Genomic DNA, 19,750 nt, shown 5'->3' with positions numbered 1-19,750 from the left:
ACTCTGTGTGAGTAGTGAGAGAAATAGCATGCGCTGACGTCAACAAGATTTGTGTGGAGCGAAAAAGAGACGACAACAAGGTCAGGGGGGGGGGTAGGTGTGTGAAGGTGTGAATGTGTGTGCGTGTGTCTTGGGGGGAGGGGGGGGGGGCACTGTCACCATCTAATAACTCCTGACGGGTTTCTTGGTCAACAATTTCTCTGGCCTACTTTCCCCCTCGAATTTCCCTGCTAATACGAACGACCATAAAGACGACAACACTGCAGCTGTACACCGGCGCTCACCTGTCGTCAAAGTGTGTTTATTCTACTGGTAAACCACACATTGCAAACCGCCTCTGCATGTAAGTCGGTTAATACTCAGTGAATCCCTCAGACCCCAAACATTAACATGTTGGCCTGTCCATTCCCCTGATTTACTTTCTGCGTTGGATGGGCGTGTATGTGTGCGCGTGCATGTGTGGGATGGGGATTTATGTATTTGGCGGCATGTATGTGTGTGTGTGTGTGTGTGTGTGTGTGTGTGTGTCGGTTTGTGGATGCGGAGCCAGGCTAAACCAGATGTGTGTGCGTTTTTGGAATGGCTGGTTGTAGGTGTATGCAATGGTGTTTGTGCATGGGATGGGGTTGTGTGTGTATGCAATGGTGTGTGTGTTTGTGAGTGTGTGATGTGGGTGTGTAGGTGGTTACTTCACCTCTGCTGTCGTTGCGGTCTAACATTCATTGCGATAGTCATCCAGGACATTTTTCTTAGCCGCAGCATCGGCCTGAAGAAAGTGTTTCCAAACCTTGGGTCAGGACCTCTCATGAGGCCATCTGATTTGCATATGTGGTCACAGAAGGTGTGACGGACCAGAGTTAGATATTTAATGCTACATTTTTTAATTTAAAAAATAATTTAAAGCACTCATAAAGGTCCTGTATACTAGACTTATGATTCCAAGCTAACAACAAGCTAAGTGATGTTACTCCTCACTTATTTTGATGCTGTACTTACCTTCAGTGAGACATTAATGTTACGGGCAGATGTTGTTTGGGTTAAATCAATGTATGTGAAAGCACAGGCACAACCAATGGGGTCTAGGGCCCATAAAAGGTTGGGAACGACTGGCTTAAGGCTCATTGAAGCGTAGGTGTAAGTAAATTAGCAGAAGGCCTATTCTCTTTAATATTTATATATATTTACTAAAATTGGATTGACTACAAAGAGGCAACAATTTTTCCCAGCATTCAAAACAGATTGATTGGTTGATTCAATACATGGTTCAGATGGTTTAAAGTATTATAAACATAGCATGAATTTATTAAAAATAGACATGATTGAAACACATTAAATATGCTGCATTCGATACAAATTTTGTATTGAAGGTGGCATGCTAGGAAGACATTTGAAATAACAAAGACTATGACTGACTAGAAGTCATTATAAATATCACGTGTTGGTGATTTATTATTCAAGAGGTTTAATATACATTGTAATATTTGAATAATCATACAAGAGCCATTTATTTATGAACAAATTACAAATTCTGTTTTCTCTATCACACTTTGGGCCTTAATCGCCTAGCAGCCATCTTGACTCTGCATGCTAGCTGGTTGGGGGAAATTAATGTGGAATTCTGCATGAATTTCCCGGCCCTGCTAGCGTTTGGAGCCAAGATTTAACAAAGATGGCCGCTGGGGAATGAGGCCCATTCTGTTTAAATGTACAATAGTTTCTCTCTCCCACCGCTGGCCCCAATAGCAGCTTTGCAACCTGGCAAGACTTTGCAGTACAACGTAGAAACAAGACTTTGAAGTACAACGTAGAAACGTAGAAACAAGACTGTGCAGTACAACATAGAAACAAGATGAGTGATTCCCAGAAAAACAAGCCCCTAAAAAACCAGCAAGGAAACACAGCAGGTACTTTACTGCTCCACAGGAGAGGCGGGAAAACAAACTGATAAAAAGAGGTCAACAAAGAAGGGAAAGACCAGAAGAGGTGTGGCAGTAAGAAAGAAAGATAATAATAAACATCCAAATATAAAACATGTCATCGTCGAATGGCCTGGACACAAAGCTGTTGTGTTTTTCTCTCTTTGTCCATTTACATGGCAATTTCAAAATAAAAGTCCTTCCCTAAAAAGTGTTTATTATCCAAAGAATGCAGGCCTATAGTTTCCGTAAAACGTCAAAAGATAACGCTGATGCCACAGTGTTGAAAAATAGCGGGCCTCCATTTAAAATAAACTATAAAATATTAACGTGACGACAAACAGGTGGGGGAGAGGAGGGCTTAAGCACCTGCCTCATGTAATTAAATATCCATACATTATTATTAATATAATTATTTTTACTGGGAAGAAAATATATTGTAATCCCCCAGTGAGTCCATAGGGTTTGTCGATGCGTTTAAAAAAGAGCAAAACGCCTATCCCCCCTCCCTCCCTCCCACCCTACCTTCCAAGAGCATAAACACACAAACAAACACACTTTTAACACGCACATAAAGTTCCTTCTACAAAAAGATAAAAAATAAACTTAAGGCACAGAAAACAATAACAACAGCAAAACAACAACACATACATTTTATACAATGCTGCATATTTCTCCCGACAAAGGCACCACGTAGAAGGTTAAGGTGAATCTTCATCTCAAGTAAAATAAATTTCTTTGCTGTTTATTTCATTTAGTGTGTATTTTATACAGTGCAGATTATATGGGCTTTGATTAAATAAGTGTGTGTATTGGCGTTGCTTCTGTGTGTGTGTGTGTGTGTGTGTGTGTGTGTGTGTGTGTGTGTGTTTGTGTGTGTGTGTTTGGCGGCGGTACTGTTTATTGTTTTTTGCTTTGTATTAGTCGCCCCCTTGTGTCCATTTACGCTCATTGCCGGCCTCTGCTTAACGCGGCCGTTGGCGTGGCCGTTGATGTGACCGTTGCCATGGCGACCGTGGGATCTTTAGCGCCTCGTGCCACACAGTAGTTCGGCCGCTCGGAGGGCGAGAAGCCCGGCAGACACACACACCTGTAGGACCCCGGGGTGTTGATACACTTGGCGTTTTTACACAGAGACATGCGGCGGTTGAGCTCCGAGCACTCGTTCACATCTGGGGAGATCGATACAAACAGATCCAGAGACAATCCATCAATACAGATCCATAGAAAAAGGTTTTTAAAAAAACTAAATTCTACGCAATTTCAAAATAATTGAGGGAATTTACGAACAGAGGTCAGATAAAGAAAATGCGGGAGCGAGCCACATGATCAAAACTGTGAACTGACAAAAAATAAGAGGATAAAGTTGTATTTAAACTACTTAAACACAAACAGTTTTCATGGACCTGTTGAGGTCATTTGAGATAATTTTATTATAACCCTGAATCAGTTTTTGTTCTTATGTAATTCACCCTTCTACTATCCGCGCATGGTACCTCTTGTTCTAAATACTGTATTACATGATCGTGCTATAACTATTCAAACCATACTACTCCCTGCATCCTACCCATAATGCAGCAGCAGCTTACCAATGCAGGCCATGCGTGACATGTCCAGGGTGTAGCCGTCGAAGCAGTCGCAGGTGTAGCCCTCCTGCACGCGCACGCAGCGGCCGTTCTCACAGCCGTTCAGGATCCCACACTCCTCCGCACGGAGGCCCTCAAACGCATTGTAGGGGTCTACGGAGAGGAGGAGGAGGAGGAGGTGGAGGAGGAGGAGGAGGTGGAGGGGGAGGAGGAGGTGGAGGTGAGGGAAGGACCGGAGTGGGATGACCCTCCTATCTTTCTGATGAGACGTTAAGACCTTGAGGTGTGCTGGTCCAATTATTCCTAACATGGCTCTTGTACCAACATAGCCACTGTGGTCCCCTGGTCTCTAATGGATAGGTGAACTCCCCACCTCTCCACTGTGACAGCCGGTCACAGTGGAGCAGTCGAAAGGAACCGGTGAAGAAGGGTTTGGACCACTTCATGAAGTAACCGCATTCACCACCAGATGGCAGCAAAACACTTTCACAAGGGATCCCAGAAACCCATTTTACACACTAACACACAGATAAAAACACAGAAAAACACACACACACACACACACACACACACACACACACACACACACACACACACACACACACACACACACACACACACAGCCTGTATAGATTTTGGATGTCACTTGTTATTTCTGAACCAACAAAAGATCCCACTCCAAATTGAAATCCAAACCAAGCTCCACTAAAAAAATGCTCACCTGAACTTCCCCCAAGTTGAACAGTAAAGTCACTAACTGCTGTATAAAGTGAGCGTGTCCCTGTGTGGCAGATGTGTAGAGTGTGATATCCACCAAGCCCACCCTGAGGGGGGGTCTTACCGACGATCAACACAAATCTAGACCTCAGAGGGTGAGACGCTGTCAACACCAGCAGAACGGCGCCATCAGACCACCTCAGGCCCTGACGCTGCTCCACCTCACCAATCTCCCTCGGACCGCTTCTTCAAACCTCATGACGTTCCCGTAACAGGGAGCGCTGCGGTGACGTCGGAGGCCCCGGAGGCGAACTGAACCCCGGAGGACGAAGGCGGCGGACGGCACTCACCCTCCTCATCCTCGCTGTGGTACATGGGCATCAGGGCCTGGTCCTGGTCGGGCTGGGGGGCGTAGTAGAGCCGCGAGGAGGGGTAGTCCTCTCGCGACGCCTCCTCCTCCTCCTCCGGCCGGGGCTCGTAGGAGTGCACGGGCCCCGACACCAGGGCGTCGCGCCCGTACGGCCGGCGCCCCCCGCTGAGGGGGAGGTTACACATGGAGGCGTAGTCCTCTGGGGAGGGGAGGGGGGGGGGGGGGGGGGGGGGGGGAGGGAGGGGATGGGGGGCCGATGGGAAATAGGATGAATTTGGTTAACCCGTCGGCCCGTAGGGCATGAGTTTATCAAAGTTTATAGTTGGTATACCGAAACACAATTTCTGCTTCTTTGGAATCTGACCCCTAACTTCCGAGAGAGAGAGAGAGAGAGAGAGAGAGAGAGAGCGAGGAGAGAGAAAGAGAGAAGGAGAGGAGAGAGAAAGAGAGAAGGAGAGCGAGAGAGAGAGAGAGAGAGAGGTGGAACAAAACAGCAAATCTAAAAGATTTAAATATTAATATATATTAAGACATCCTGAATTGCCCTCCCGGGGTTAATAAAGTCTTATCCTATCTAATCTAATTTACTCTGAGACAGACAAGGAAAGGAGGGAAAGAGATTGAATACCCTTTAGGAACGCTGCGAAGACTTAATGTTCTAAGTTGAGACGGGACGAAGGGATATGAGCAGAGAGAAAAGTGCAACAATTTGGCCGTTCTGAGACGCCTCTACAAAGACTGAATGTCAAGGCAAAGCCAGAGCGGAGTTAAACGATCGTCAGGACATGACCTCATTGTGGCTTAATGAGGGGATGATGGTTTCGTCCAAATGCCAGCCGTGTTAGACAGGATTTAAACTAATGAAACACTGGCAGGATTTAAACGAATGAAATGCCGCCTCCGGCCATGCAGGAGCAGATAGTTTGGCTAGCGAGAAGCTTCACCTTAAGAAAGGCGGATGTTTCAACTTGACTAAACACATGCTCGACACAGCAGAGGCTCAAGATGGTACTTCAGACCCACGTTTAAGCCCCAGAGTTCCTAAAAGCATAACCGGATGTTAGCCGTGTAGCCTGTTTACTAAAGAGACACTGGCAGGTTGGCCTCAGAAGGTTATTTGCGTTTAATGATGCAGCAAATCAAGGTATGTTAATGCCCGATGCTAGCACAAGAGTAGATGTCGAGTAGCATGGGGATGCCGAGTGACCTGGGACCTGGAGTCCGTTGAGGCGGAGAGGCCTCCCAACATTAATTAACCAAAAAGGCTCCTTTGATCACAGACCATACCGGTCCGTGATCACACCATCTTAACCATGCTCCTGATGTCGCTAAAACACCCGTGACCAATGTCATTTATTAGAATGATTTTGTCCACAAACTCTGCAGTGACCGTTGACATTGAAAGGGAAGAAGGTGATATTTTCATTGTTTATTCTCATGGCAGGCACGCTCGCGGCAAATTCCCTTTTGCAAATCGAAACAACAAATGGAGTTGTTGTTTGACAATTCTATTGGGAACAGATGCTCCAGCGCGACCAGACGGCACGGTTTTCGAGGGTCTGATCGCAGACGGGTTTCGACCTTTTAAGAGTAGCTACGCGCCAGGTCACCGCTGTGAGTGTGGCTCCGCCTCGGGGTTAACGTCGTGTACATCGTGGCAGAGGTCCACCGACAGCAGGTCCCGGCCCGGGTGAAATGTGTACCTGTGTTCTTGGGGGGGCAGAGGGCACAGTCCATGCCCCAAGCGTCTCCGTACAGGCAGCAGCACTCCGTGTAGGTGGTCCTCCTGGTGGGGGAGGGGCCCGTGGAGCTCAGGGGACGCGTGCAAGTCATGGATGATGTCACTTCCTGCCAGCAGATGCCCTGGAAGTCGATCTGCTTAGCGTCACGGTGCTCTGTATGTGGCGGCAGACGGGAACATGTCCATTAGGGCACATAAGTACACACACATGGGCACATATGTACACACACACACACACACACACGTACATATACACACACAGAGTACGTACATACACTATATAGTATATAAGTATGTACACTATATAAGTATGTAGTATTTACAGTATGTAGTATGTATGTAGTATCTATGTAGTGTTGGTCTAGTATGTATGTAGTATGTATGTGGTATCTATGTAGTATGTATGTAGTGTGTATGTAGTATCTATGTAGTATCTATGTGGTATGTATGTAGTATATATGTAGTATCTTTGTGGTATGTATGTAGTATCTATGTAGTATTGATGTAGTATCTATGTAGCATGTATGTAGTATCTACGTAGCATGTATGTAGCGTGTATGTAGCGTGTATGTAGTTTGTATGCAGTGTGTATGTAGCGTGTGGGTCCTACCAGCCACGTCCGGGGGGAAGACGCAGTGGTTGCCCTGGGGGTCCAGCACCATGGGGTGTGTGCAGAAACAAATGTAGGAACCGTCTGTGTTCAGACACTCCCCGTCCACACACACCGAGTCATCCTCACACTCATTGATGTCTGGAGGAGGCAGAGGAGGAGGGGAGGGGAGAGGGGAGGAGAAGGAGGAGAGGAGACATGTTAGAAGCACAACAAGAAGTAGAGGAACAGACGTAGATAGCAGAGGAACATAAACACACATAAACACAGGCAAAGAGACACACACATACTCTAAATGTAAAACACTTAAATACACAATCCTCTGAAAGAGTTACATTCATTCAGTTGGCTGAAGTTATTACATATCAGCTAAATATTGACAAAACAATCATATATTTTTTTCCTCTCACACACGCTAATTTCTTATGCATACTTGTTTCGGTTTCTTTAACCGACCAGCGTATTGCGGCTAAACCTGCTGAAGATAGATTTCAAACACGCCCGGTCTTCAACAGAAATACATGTCCCTCCTCCCAGCGAAGGAAAACATCTGGACATATGGTCGAGACCCGGGCCAGACCTGGGACGGACCCGAGGCGGTTGCGCTTTTAATTATACTTTGACCTCTGGAGCCACGCGTATCCCACCTCAAACCCACGAGGGCCGTGTGCAAAAGCCCTGTGCGAGAGCTGTGCACGAGAACCGTGCATGAGAGTTACTCAGGAGCAACCCAACCCTACATCACAGCACCCTGTTACTTCCGACACCCTTCCCACCTCCTCCTACAGAAACCTGTGCTGCTATTACTGATTCCTTAACCCCAACCTGGCAACATCTCCCCACTGTGATTTGTGATTAAGGACTACTACACAAATAACATGCGATTTGACGTGGTTGCCAGGTATTGACGTGGTTGACGTGGTTGCCAGGTATCCCCAGGCAGAGACAAGTGGACCTCAAAAAATTATTTTGAAATTTCCCCGCTCCGCCGGTGAGCGGTTTGTGGTAAATAGAAAGATAGTAATAGTATTTCTAAATCTGGTGTCACATTGAAACCCGCAGCGACGGGGAAAGCCTTTAGGCTCCAGCTGTGTGCCGGGTCGTCCAGATGGGTCCAGGCTTGCTTCCTACATTAAGGGATTTTAAATACACTCTCATCGGTGATGGAGTGGCGGTCACCGGCCGCTGAGGGCAGCCCGCCCTGAGGTTGATCTCACAGGTCCTACCACCGGCGGTTTGAGGCCTTCAGTAACATGGCATCATGGCCTGCTTCGGTACATGTTGCTCACAGATGGAGGACCACAATGACCCGACGTCACCCAGACGCACACTCACACACTTAAAGAGTACATTTACACACTTTTACAGACACAAACTCAGAGACACACATTTACGTAATTTACAGACTCACATTTACATACTTTATGGACTCACATCTACAAACTTTCTTTACAAGGTGAAGTTTATTCGAATCAATTGAATCAACGCATAATATATTTCGATATGAAGACAGAGACCCATGGCTGACCTCTGCACTCCAGCTTGGCCAGGTCGTAGTCCTGTCCCGTCTTGCAGTAACACTCGTAGCTGCCCAATGTGTCCAGGCAGAAGCCCCCCTTACACACCTCCGGGCCGAACAGTGCACACTCGTCAGCGTCTAGACGCACACGGGGGAGGAGTGAAGACGTTCTAAGTGCATCTTTTACCAATCACTTGTTGTTGAGATTTCCAGCTCTAAGATGTAACAGTCAAGCACTTGACTATTAAAAATGCAAAAAAGAGCATTCTACAAGTGCTTTGCCTGCTAAATGTTGCTAAATGTCAGCAATACAAAGCATGTTCATGTAAAATGCACACACGTTTCTAAGATGTACTATATCTATCACAGAGAGGTTGCTGTTAAGCACTCAAGAATAATGAGAGAGAATCCCACTAGAGTTGCTTTCTGAATCCTACAGCTACTCTAAACTCCTATTTAAGCTTGATCGAGTAGTTTAGAAACTTGATTGCATATCACTTGGCTTGTAGTTACTTAGATCGTATGCTTTGATTGTTTTACGCCTCACTCGTAAGTCCCGTCGGGACTGAAGGAAACATCTCATGAATAAACTTCAAGATATCTAATAAGCTTAGAAATTGACTTGTTTTTTTTATTGATAAATAGATCTACATCTTGTCAAAACACTTTGAAATTAAACCAACCCCAAGCTTTCAATAGCATAAACAAAAATGTAAATTAAAATAAATGTAGGAAGTGAGTCTTGTACGATACCTTTATAGCTGTCTATATATATATATATGTAAGTATGTATTTACCTTTATAGCTGTCTGCTGTGGGCTCTCCGAATACTGGCTCCCCATGTGGAATGACCCCTCGCCCCGACGGGCACAGATGGTTAAACTGGTCTGAGAACAGCAGGGTACAGGTTCATGTTGGTTACAATGAGTTATCAACTGGTTAAACTGGTCTGAAAACAGCAGGGTACAGGTTCATATAGTTTACAATGTGTTTGTTTAACAGTTCAACTGGTCTAAAACAGCAGTGTACTGGTTCATATAGGTTACAGTGTGTTTATTTAACAGTTCAACTGGTCTTAAACAGCAGTGAACTGGTTCATATAGGTTACAGTGTGTTTATTTAACAGTTCAACTGGTCTTAAACAGCAGTGAACTGGTTCATACAGGTAACAGTGTGTTTATTTAACAGTTCAACTGGTCTAAAACAGCAGTGAACTGGTTCATACAGGTTACAATGTGTTTATTCAACAGTTCAACTGGTCTGAGAACAGCAGTGTACAGGTTCATATAGGATATAATGTGTCCTATATCCTATATATTTTTAACTGGATATACTAGTCTGACACCATAAGGAAGGAGAGACACTGGGTTATAGATAATATTGAATGTGCTTATTAAGTGGTAAACCTGGTCTGGTTAAACGGACACGATATTTCGGTTGGCTGTGAAACACGTCCACTGCAGCCCCACCCATAGATCATACTATACTGAGTGTGAATGAGGACGACTCCTCACCGGTTCCGTTGACGGGACAGGGGTGGACCTCACAGTTGTCCCCCCAGCCGGCCCCCAGCGTGCAGCAGCACTCCTCCAGGGTCACATGACTGGTCAGCACGCTCTCACACAGGTTCTCATCGTTCAGGCGGTAGTAGCACTCCTTACGCTCCACCGTGGGCTCTGTGACCCGGACGGACATACAGGGGACGGAGTTAGGTTACCTCACATACAGACACACGCAATGAGACAAGTGCATAGACACACACACACACACACACACACACACACACACACACACACAAATACACACAATCTGTGCGTTGACTGTGACCGGATGCAAACAGAGGTTGGGATGGGATTGGGATGGCAGGATTGGGATGAAGAAAACAAGCGAGGATAGGTCTAGACAGGTGTGGACGGGTTTAGACAGGTAAAGGCGGCTAAAGACAGGTGAGTCAGTGGTCTCACCTGTGGCCATTGGGCTGCACGTGGCGTTCATGGTGTTGTAATCTTGTCCTTCGGGACACATGCAGAGGAAGGTTCCCTCGACGTTCTCGCAGAGCGCCTCTCCGCACACAGCGCTGAGCAGCTCACACTCGTTCACATCTGGAGGGAGAGAGGGGGGGGGGGAGGATATTACACGGGTCGTCGCGTCATTGTGTGTTGTGATTAACCTGGATAAGAACAAAGATAGAGGGGGAAAGAGAGAGAGCAAGAGATAGAGGGAGATAAACGACGGCCAGCGGTTCGGAGCGCGTCGTTAGGACACAATGTGACGCAGTATTTGTACACAAACAGCCACACATGGGATGCAGCATTTTATGCCAAGAAGGAAAACGTGAGGAAACAACGAGAATAGGGGTGATGGAGAGGATGAAGAGGAGGAGAGGGGGAGAGGAGGGGAAGGAGAGGAGTAGAGGATAGAGAGGAGGAGAGAAAGAGAGGTGGAGAAGAAGAGGAGGAGAGGACAGTGAAGGAGAGGAGGAGAGGATAGAAAGAGGGGAGGAGAAGGAGAGATGATGGGCTTCACAAAAACTGCAATAATTCTAAACGAAAAGAAAAACGCATGCACAGTGTGTGTGTATGCATTTTTTTGTATGTTTTCCAGACATGAACACACATATGCATGTGCGCACATACAGACACACACACCAGTGAATATGGACCTGCACATTTTACAACACATCTTACGACAGTGATTAATGTGGGCTTTTGTGTGTGTGTGTGTGTGTGTGTGTGTGTGTGTGTGTGTGTGTGTGTGTTTGTGTGGGTGTGTGTGTGTGTGTTTGTGTATGTGATACGCGTTTCATTCGCATCCTGGTGTGCATGTGTTGGAACATAAATCTTGGTTAGCCAAAGCAGTATCTCTGAGCTCAGACCCGAATATGTTTACAACATATTTGTGACTCTGTTTGTGTTTGTGTGCGTGTGTGTGTGTGTGTGTGTGTGCATGTGCGTGTCAATATGTGACTTGTGGAAGACGGTAAAATAACCTTCTGGAAGGAAACTACACAGACCAGCACCAGCATGGAACACAGGGTTAAAGAACCTTCTGGAAGAAAACTACACAGACCAGGACCAGCATGGAACACAGGGTTAAAGAACCTTCTGGAAGAAAACTACACAGACCAGCACCAGCATGGAACACAGGGTTAAAGAACCTTCTGGAAGAAAACTACACAGACCAGGACCAGCATGGAACACAGGGTTAAAGAACCTTCTGGAAGAAAACTACACAGATCAGGACCAGCATGGAACACAGGGTTAAATAACCTTCTGGAAGGAAACTACACAGACCAGGACCAGCATGGAACACAGGGTTAAATAACCTTCTGGAAGGAAACTACACAGACCAGAACCAGCATGGACCACCATGGGTTAAAGAACCGCCTCTCTGCTGTGCCGCAGACAAACGGGAAGCTTTTATCTCAAACGGAACTTCCGCCAAGGTCTCTAGGTCAAAGAGGGACTAGGCCCGAGGTCTCTATGTCCTATGTCCTAGACATGAATCTAGTTGGGCCTTCAGGTGGACCACGCTACCCACCTTCACAGTAGCGGCCATCCTGGACCTCCTGGTAGCCCTGGTCACAGGCACACCTGTAGCGGCCCTCCATGTTCTCACAGAAGCCGTGGTAACCGCAGGGGGACTCTAGAGCAGCACACTCATCCACGTCTGTGGACACACAACATAGGGGGTTATTGCGCTCAATACTGACCAGGTACATGTCGTTTAGCAGGACTTTTCTTCTAAGGCGACTTACAGTGTATTCAGGGAGGAGGTTGCTCAAGGGTAGCTTGCCTCACAGGTTAGACGTGGATATTGGGGTTTGAACCCAGACACTTTAGACCGGCAGTAAAACATTCATCCTCCCATGCACACTACATGTTGGTCAAGTGTTTCCTGATCATTACTGCCCCATTCAGAACAGCTATCAGCAATTAAATTAACCACATCCTGTCCTGGTTGGTTTCTGTATCTCTGCCTCACAGCAATCGCATGCATCCATAAATTCACATGCATAAAATGAGAAATACACACACACACACACACACACACACACACACACACACAATAAGCATCTATTCAGTTTGCTGTTCGTCACTTTTCAGGAGGGTGACAAGAAATGACATGCGAGAAAGGAAATGAAAGGCAAGGTGGTAATCCAAGGTGACAGACGAGAGTGACAGAATGCCAGGTTAACGCCAGCGGTAATAGAAGCAGAACAGATGCGGAACAGGAGATAAAACAACACTCACTTTCTCTCTCTTTCACGCACACACACACACACACACACACCCACACACACACACACACCCACACCCACACCCACAGACAAACACACACACATACAAGAAAAAGCTAACAAATTCAGATTGGCGAGATATAAACATATATCACCAAAGAAAGCCATCTGTGTGAACACAGACACAGACACAAACACAGATACAGACACACACAGATCCCCAATAACATCCATAAATCCCAACTCAGAACAGAATGAAGACCCTTCTAGTCTAGACTCTTTGGTCCTTCTTGCCTTCAATCCTTGCTTCCTTCCTTCTTTATCTGTTTCTGTCTCTCTTTCTTTATTTCTCAATGTCTTATTTGCCCTTTCTTAATATCTTTCTTTCTTTTTTCATGATCCAGGTTATACTAGACTTTGAAGAGTTTAACACTTTGAAGCGTTAAACATTTCATGCATGTGTATGCGTGTGTGTGTGTGTGCGTGTGCACCTCACCATCGCATGTGTCTGTGTTGGGGTTCAGCTCGAAGCCAATGTCACACACACACTGGTACGATCCCTCTGTGTTCACACACACACTGTTGGGGGCACACAGGTGCGGCTCGTCCACACACTCATTCACATCTGGAGAGAGTGAGAGAGGTAGAGAGAGAGAGAGAGAGAGAGAGAGAGAGGTAGAGAGAGAGAGCGAGAGAGGAGAGACACATAGAGGGGTACATAGAGAGCGAATTTGAGAGAGGTAGAGACATGAATAGACAGAAAGGAAGAGATAGAGAAAAAGTGAAGGAGAGAGAGGGAGAGAGAGTGTCAACTACAGTCCTACATGTTTCAGAATGTCACTTTGTTTTTTGCATAACCCCTTAGCTATGTACAAGTATGAACATGTTTTAACCAATTGAATGTCAAAGCCAAAGCACAGGTTCCTCACCCAGACAGCTGGTGGAGTTCATCTGCAGGTATCCCAAGGGACAGGAGCAGTGGTAGGAGCCCACGTCGTTCACACACCCGCCCACACCCTCACACACTCCCTCCTGCTCCACACACTCATCCACATCTAGATGCAAAGCGCACACCCCCCCCCCCCACCCCCACACACACACACACACACACACACACACACACACACACTCAGTGATGTAAGTATCATACCGTATCAAATATAATGTAAATATCATGAAGAGAATATGTGTTATATATACAAATATGTGTTATATATAGAACCAGAACTAATGAACATGAAGATGTAAATTCATAAACACATACAGATGCATACACTGACATGAGCACATAGATGACCATAAATAAACAAACTTTCAATACACAAACACATATAGCAGACATGGTAGTAAATGCTGAGCGGATACATTTAGGCAAAGATGACATATAACACATAGATCCTAAACCATAGATAAACACGTACACACTCATACTCGTCTACCACCCACTACATTGATGCATTAAACTCCAAACACATGCACCCATACAGAAACACGTGCAAACAGCAACACCCACATGCACGCAGTAACAAACACACGCACACATACATCAACACAGAGACACAGTAAAAGGTAGCGCCACGGCAACAGGTAGGGCCACAGCAACATGTAGCATCACGGCAACACGTAGCGTCACGGCAACACGTAGCGTCACGGCAACGCGTAGCGCCACGGCAACGCGTAACGCCCCGGCAACGCGTAACGCCACGGCAACGCGGAGTGCCATGGAAGCGCGTAGCGGTGGCTATATTTTGTGGCGGGGCAGGGATCCTGTGCGTGGCACAGTGTTGAAACCGCTGGTCGAATTTAGTTTCGTAATTACAAACAATGTGTGCTGTCAGAGTTTAATGGACGCCATAAAACCACGAGTGCGTGTGTCCTCTTGTGAATCGGTAACCGACCTCCACATCTGGCCCGCAGACAGACGGGGCGACGGGGGGGAGAGGTGATGTCACAAACGTCATCCGGATACATGTCTTGAATTATATGAATCATGCACCTTGCTCAACACGCCACGAAAGCGCCGTCTTGAATGTTTGTGTGGGTGTTTAGCTCTGTGCGTGCGTAGGCACGAGTGCGCACGTGAATCCGCAGCTGTGCGCGCTTGCACGGGCCGTGTGCGTGTGCATGCCTGCGTGTGCATGGACGCCTGTGTGTGCGTGCGTTTGCGTGTGACGCACCATCACAGTTGTCCCCGCTGGGGGAGGCTGTGAAGCCGGGGTCACAGCTACAGATGAAGGAGCCCAGGGTGTTCCGGCAGTGGCCCCTGGTGCACACCCTCCCGTCCTGGCACTCATCCACATCTGGAGAACACCAAGGAGAGCCTTAGCAGCATCTGGGGCGATGAGAACCTTAGAGAAATCTATTCATACGGCAAAACTCGGAACAATATTCCCCACGATGAGTTAAGGAACATCGCCATCGCGAAGTACCGTCTTTACTAGAAAGGTTAGAAACACCTTCTCATTCTGGTACTCATCTACGTCTGGAGAAGAGGAGGAAGAACCTCAGAACCGCGTAGAAGGTGGAGCACTTTCAACATGTGCCTCGTGAAGAACATCAGGTTAGAGACACCTTCTCATCCTAGAACCTCAGAAACGTCTTAAATGGTAAACTTCTGGGAAGCTTTGCGTGGACCTCACCTGGAACCTACTGAGGGGGTATGAATAGTCACTGGGTGAGAGGAAGACCAACCTTGGCAGGATTTCCCCTGGAGGCTCTGGAAGCCCTCGTAGCAGGCGCAGGAGAAGGAACCCTCAGAGTTGGTACAGACACCGTTGGAGCAGGTCCGGGGGTCCAGACACTCGTTGATATCTGTGTGTGTGTGTGTGCGTGTGCGTGTGCGTGTGTGTGTGTGTGTGTGTGTGTGTGTGTGTGTTTGTGTGTGTGAGAGGATGAGGATGGCACACAGGAAGCAATCGGTTAGATGATGTGGTGAACAACAGGAAGGGAAGTATTTTGAGCAGAGCTGGGAAATATTTGGTCATATTTACAAGACGTGTGCCTGGTACGAGCAGGCATCTGGAATAATTCTTGACACAAGGGTCAGACACACACACACACACACACACACACACACACACACACACACACGGCCTAAGAAAGTGTGATTTCTTTGGGCCCGCCCCAGTCACCCTCCACATCTGCAGGAGTGGTTAGGTGCTCCTATAAACGGCGGTGTGGGCCACGATGCCTGGCCTAACTACTTCCTCTTGTCACCACCATCATCCGCTCGCCACCACCCTAGTGTGGCTTTGCCCTCCTCCGCCTCCCTCCTCTCTCCTCCCCACTCCACCCTCTTCATCCCCCTTCTCCTCCCTCTCTTCCTCCTTCTCCCTCCACTCTCTTGTCCTCTTCATCCTCTCACTCCTCTCCTCCTCATCGTCCTCCAACCTCCTCTCCCCCTCCTCCTTCTCCTCCCTCTACTCCCTCCTCCTCCTCTTCCTCTCACTCCTCTCCTCTCTCACTGATCATCCTCCTCCTCCACTTCACCCCATGTGTAATATGAATTGATCCTCACTACTGAAAGACATTAGAGAAGACACACACACACACACACACACAAACACACACACAAAAACACTGCTGGGGCCACCTACCCTCGCACTGCCCCCCCCGGCCGTGTAGGCCTGGCTGGCAGGTGCCACACCTGTAGGATCCCTGCATGTTGAAGCAGATCCCCGACGGACAGATTGTCCGGTTCACACACTCGTCAATATCTGGTGAGGAAACAGGAGGGGAAGGCTGTGTCAAACACGCTGATGTTATTTACTCCAGCTTGTGTAACAGGCTATAATGAGTGCATAGTGTTCCCTGCTAAAAGTTTTTTTGCTATGCTTGAGTGATTTTGGAAAATTCTTAAGTGAACCTAAAGCCAGCACACTCATCTTAACACTAAGCTAAACACCAAAGTAAACACTTACCAAAACACTGATCTAAACAAGAAAAAACAAGAAACTAACCACTAAGCTAAACTCAACACTTCACCCATTTGCATTATGCTTTGTATCGTTAGAAACCCAGTCATATTTTTTTCGCCTGAGACGGAAGAGATCCATATCTACGTACCTCTGACACTTCTTGCTTTAAATGACGTAAAATTACGATTTTTGCGTAATTTAAAGCAGGAAGTGTAAGAGTGGGGGGGCTCTAAAAAACTACAATCACATTACAGATCAGTGCCAGTGGGTGGGACTTAGGGGTGTATGGTATAAACGGTATAGAGAGTACACCGTTGTGAATTTGCACTAAGGTATGGACCCGCACCCGAAGGAAAACATTAGATGGAACGCCGGGGAATTACACTATCTAGTGTTTGGCGTGGTGCTTTAGATTGCTGTGCAAAAAGAGCACACCATCCACTGTGGACGGTTTCCGTTGACTCCTCTGCTCCTGAAAAACATATCCAGCACCGGAGAAGTCTCACTCGCACTCGCAAAACCCGAGACCGACCCGTGCTCTTCAGGCATCCGACCCGACCCGCACCCATGTCCGACACAGTATTATTTTTCACCCGTTTCATCCAAATTGTGCGGGTCACCCATCGGGTACCCCAACCCGTGCAGGACTCTGGCCGAGATAACCCCCACTACGAGTCTTTACTAGTTGTGGAAGTACCAGAGACGTCTGAGAACCCGACACAGTCTTTCATTCATAATATCATCTGGAGGTGCACACAGCTTTTGGCAGTGATATAATATTATATTATAAAGATACCTAAATTTTTTTTATATTATTTAGATAAAGAGCTCCGGGAGTCCGCAAACGGCAACAATAACTTATCCTCCATGCTGAAGTTCCCTCTGGACTGCAAGGAGTGAACGCTGATTGGCTGTTATGTTACGTCCCTCTGGGAGTGAACGCTGATTGGCTGTTATGTTACGTCCCTCAGGAAGTGAATGCTGATTGGCTGTTATGTTACGTCTCTCAGGGAGTGAACGCTGATTGGCTGTTATGTTACGTCCCTCAGGGAGTGAACGCTGATTGGCTGTTATGCTACGTCCCTCAGGGAGTGAATGCTGATTGGCTGTTATGTTACGTCCCTCAGGGAGTGAACGCTGATTGGCTGTTATGTTACGTCCCTCAGGGAGTGAACGCTGATTGGCTGTTATGTTACGTCCCTCAGGGAGTGAACGCTGATTGGCTGTTATGTTACGTCCCTCAGGGAGTGAACGCTGATTGGCTGTTATGTTACGTCCCTCAGGGAGTGAACGCTGATTGGCTGTTGCGTTACGTCCCTCAGGGAGTGAACGCTGATTGTCGTCTTCAATCCACAAGCGCCAAAAAGTCACTGTCTGCTTTTTCTCGGTCAAGAAGTCACCAAATTAGAAATGTATGTTACTATTCGACTACATATATTACCCAATTTTAATACAGATTCATGTCTCCACCGGAGAATTGTTTTTTAACTTAGCTAAACCCTAACGTTAAGACATACACTAATACTGAAAATACACGAAACTATACCCTAAACTAAACTAAACATAAACCAGAACCAAGTTAATGATTATAACAAATAGGTGCCAACCAGTCAGAAACCAGTCAGAAAGAGCTATTCCAATACAACAATCGTACTTCTATTACTGCTTCTACTAATCGTAATTGAAGTAGTCGCATATCAATAACTATAAAATACATTGGTAGCCAGACTTCTATCACTATGTGTTCCACTACTATTAATTATATTATTATAACTATTATAATATAATTATTACAAATAATAATAAAATTTATACTGTTGAACTGTATTTGTCAGGCTCCTGCCTAAGTGTGATAACGGGATGGCTCTGGTGCAGTACCTGTACAGGCTCCAGTGGAGGTGAGTCTGAACCCTCGCTCACAGCCCCGGCAGAAGAAGGACCCTGGGGTGTTGAAGCAGGTCTCCCCGTCCGGACACAGGCTGGGCGTCTGGCACTCGTCCACGTCTGAATACAGACAGGTCACACACTGTCATACCGCGCTTACATAGAAAGCTACAAATACTGATGGGTGAACACTTACATCTACATGACTTAAAAAAACAAAAAACATTTTGATTGTTGCTACTCATATTGTGTAGATGGATATATTCTCTACTCTACATAGTTTTATCCTTTTTTTATCTTTCGTGTCGGGACAACCTGAGTGATGAAGAGAATCCTACAGAAGTTAACCGCATTTCCTGTGTTATGAGCACTAGTTTCGAATTCTACACCGCAGAGATTACACATCATTCTGGAACGCCCGGGCATTGCAAAAGTTTACTGGAACAACCGGAGTGATAAGTGAAAAGCATTCATCTCATTCCAGATGTGAAACACATGGAACACAAAGTAATTCCTTGGAATTATTGTTGGCTGTTTGTATTTTACAAACTGTTTTACGACTGAGTTCTCTCTTTCCTGATGCTAAGCGCAGGCGGGGTCAAAGGTTAAAAAAAGTCTGCTGCCCCGAAAGTTTAGTTTGGTTGGCTTTTTCGTTGACCTGCTGGAGCAGCGACGTGGTTTAAATATTTCATAACATATCGGAATATTCCTCCATCCTCACCTCAGCATGATGAGCCGCTAGTCTTAATAATAGATAACATCCCAGCATACACGCCTGAATATAAATCTGATAAAAGTGGAAACAGATAACCAGGGAAATCATAAATAAAACTTTGTTATTTTATCTTTCAATGCCATAAATACATATTTTGTCTCGTGGTTCCTGGAGAAACAATCAAATGTTCTCATGTCTCCCCTCCACTGGCGATTCTCTGGCTGTGTGTGGGGAGTAAAGGGGCGTTGTGGGGGGGAGGTGTTCCTATTGCACGTCAACACACTGTCTTGGACAGTAATGGTCCCGCCGATCGCCACTAAAATAGTTTAGTAGGAATCACATGGTGTCTAGCAGCTTTTTGTATGTATGTTTGTTCGTGTGTTTGTGTACCGATGCAGGCGGTGCCCTCCTCGTCGGTGGTGAAGCCTGATTGGCAGACACACAGGAAGCTGCCAGGTGTGTTCCTACAGCGCCCCCTGGAGCACAGAGAGGGATTCTCCACGCACTCATCTATATCTGGACATACATTCACAAA

At 46.5% G+C, this 19,750-nt stretch overlaps 1 protein-coding gene across 5 annotated transcripts in view; it reads right to left on the bottom strand.

The window, feature by feature from the left end:
• Positions 1-2,711: 2,711 nt before the first annotated feature.
• Positions 2,712-19,750, bottom strand: part of ltbp1 (latent transforming growth factor beta binding protein 1) — a 69,752-nt gene continuing 52,713 nt past the window's right edge. For all 5 annotated transcript variants that reach the window (XM_079729688.1, XM_079729690.1, XM_079729689.1 and 2 more), the window contains 17 exons: positions 19,606-19,731; positions 18,495-18,620; positions 16,296-16,415; positions 15,391-15,510; positions 14,877-14,999; positions 13,629-13,754; positions 13,196-13,324; positions 12,000-12,128; positions 10,424-10,561; positions 9,974-10,135; positions 9,257-9,346; positions 8,469-8,597; positions 6,941-7,081; positions 6,293-6,484; positions 4,570-4,788; positions 3,506-3,655; positions 2,712-3,088 (listed from right to left, as the gene is read on the bottom strand). In XM_079729688.1, the coding sequence (XP_079585814.1) occupies positions 2,865-3,088; positions 3,506-3,655; positions 4,570-4,788; positions 6,293-6,484; positions 6,941-7,081; positions 8,469-8,597; positions 9,257-9,346; positions 9,974-10,135; positions 10,424-10,561; positions 12,000-12,128; positions 13,196-13,324; positions 13,629-13,754; positions 14,877-14,999; positions 15,391-15,510; positions 16,296-16,415; positions 18,495-18,620; positions 19,606-19,731 (2,444 nt within the window). In that variant the 3' untranslated portion in view covers positions 2,712-2,864. The remainder of the gene's footprint in view (positions 3,089-3,505; positions 3,656-4,569; positions 4,789-6,292; positions 6,485-6,940; positions 7,082-8,468; positions 8,598-9,256; positions 9,347-9,973; positions 10,136-10,423; positions 10,562-11,999; positions 12,129-13,195; positions 13,325-13,628; positions 13,755-14,876; positions 15,000-15,390; positions 15,511-16,295; positions 16,416-18,494; positions 18,621-19,605; positions 19,732-19,750) is intronic.

Source organism: Pollachius pollachius (assembly GCF_949987615.1).
Source record: "Pollachius pollachius genome assembly, chromosome: 2".
In the NCBI taxonomy this organism is placed as follows: domain Eukaryota; kingdom Metazoa; phylum Chordata; class Actinopteri; order Gadiformes; family Gadidae; genus Pollachius; species Pollachius pollachius.
Note: the sequence above shows the minus strand (reverse complement) of the source record. Positions and strands in the feature narration are given on the sequence as shown.